Here is a 217-nt window from a genome sequence, read left to right as displayed (position 1 = left end):
TGACAGTGCTGACCCCACACGTACCGGAGCCTGGCCCAGCTCCGCCGCGATGTCAGTGATGGCGTCGCGGTGCTGCTCCAGGACCTCGCTCACCGTGATGTTCGTCCCTTTGGGGGGGATGTCGAACACCAGCACCAGCCCGGAGGACGTCCCTGCGGGCAGGCCGGAGGAGGCATCAGCGGGGGCTCCTACCCCTCTTTCCCGGGGGCGAACCCCC

General features: G+C 69.1%; 1 protein-coding gene across 1 annotated transcript in view; it reads right to left on the bottom strand.

Moving 5' to 3' along the window:
* WDR54 (WD repeat domain 54) overlaps window positions 1-217 on the bottom strand; it is a gene marked incomplete at both ends in the record, with an annotated part of 3,780 nt that overhangs the window by 2,011 nt on the left and 1,552 nt on the right. The window contains one exon of the mRNA XM_009580253.1: window positions 25-152. Coding sequence (XP_009578548.1) covers window positions 25-152 — 128 coding nt within the window. The remainder of the gene's footprint in view (window positions 1-24; window positions 153-217) is intronic.

Source organism: Fulmarus glacialis, unplaced genomic scaffold (assembly GCF_000690835.1).
Source record: "Fulmarus glacialis isolate BGI_N327 unplaced genomic scaffold, ASM69083v1 scaffold24326, whole genome shotgun sequence".
In the NCBI taxonomy this organism is placed as follows: Eukaryota; Metazoa; Chordata; class Aves; order Procellariiformes; family Procellariidae; genus Fulmarus; species Fulmarus glacialis.
The sequence above is the reverse complement of the archived record's forward strand: the minus strand, read 5'-3'. Positions and strand labels throughout refer to the sequence as shown.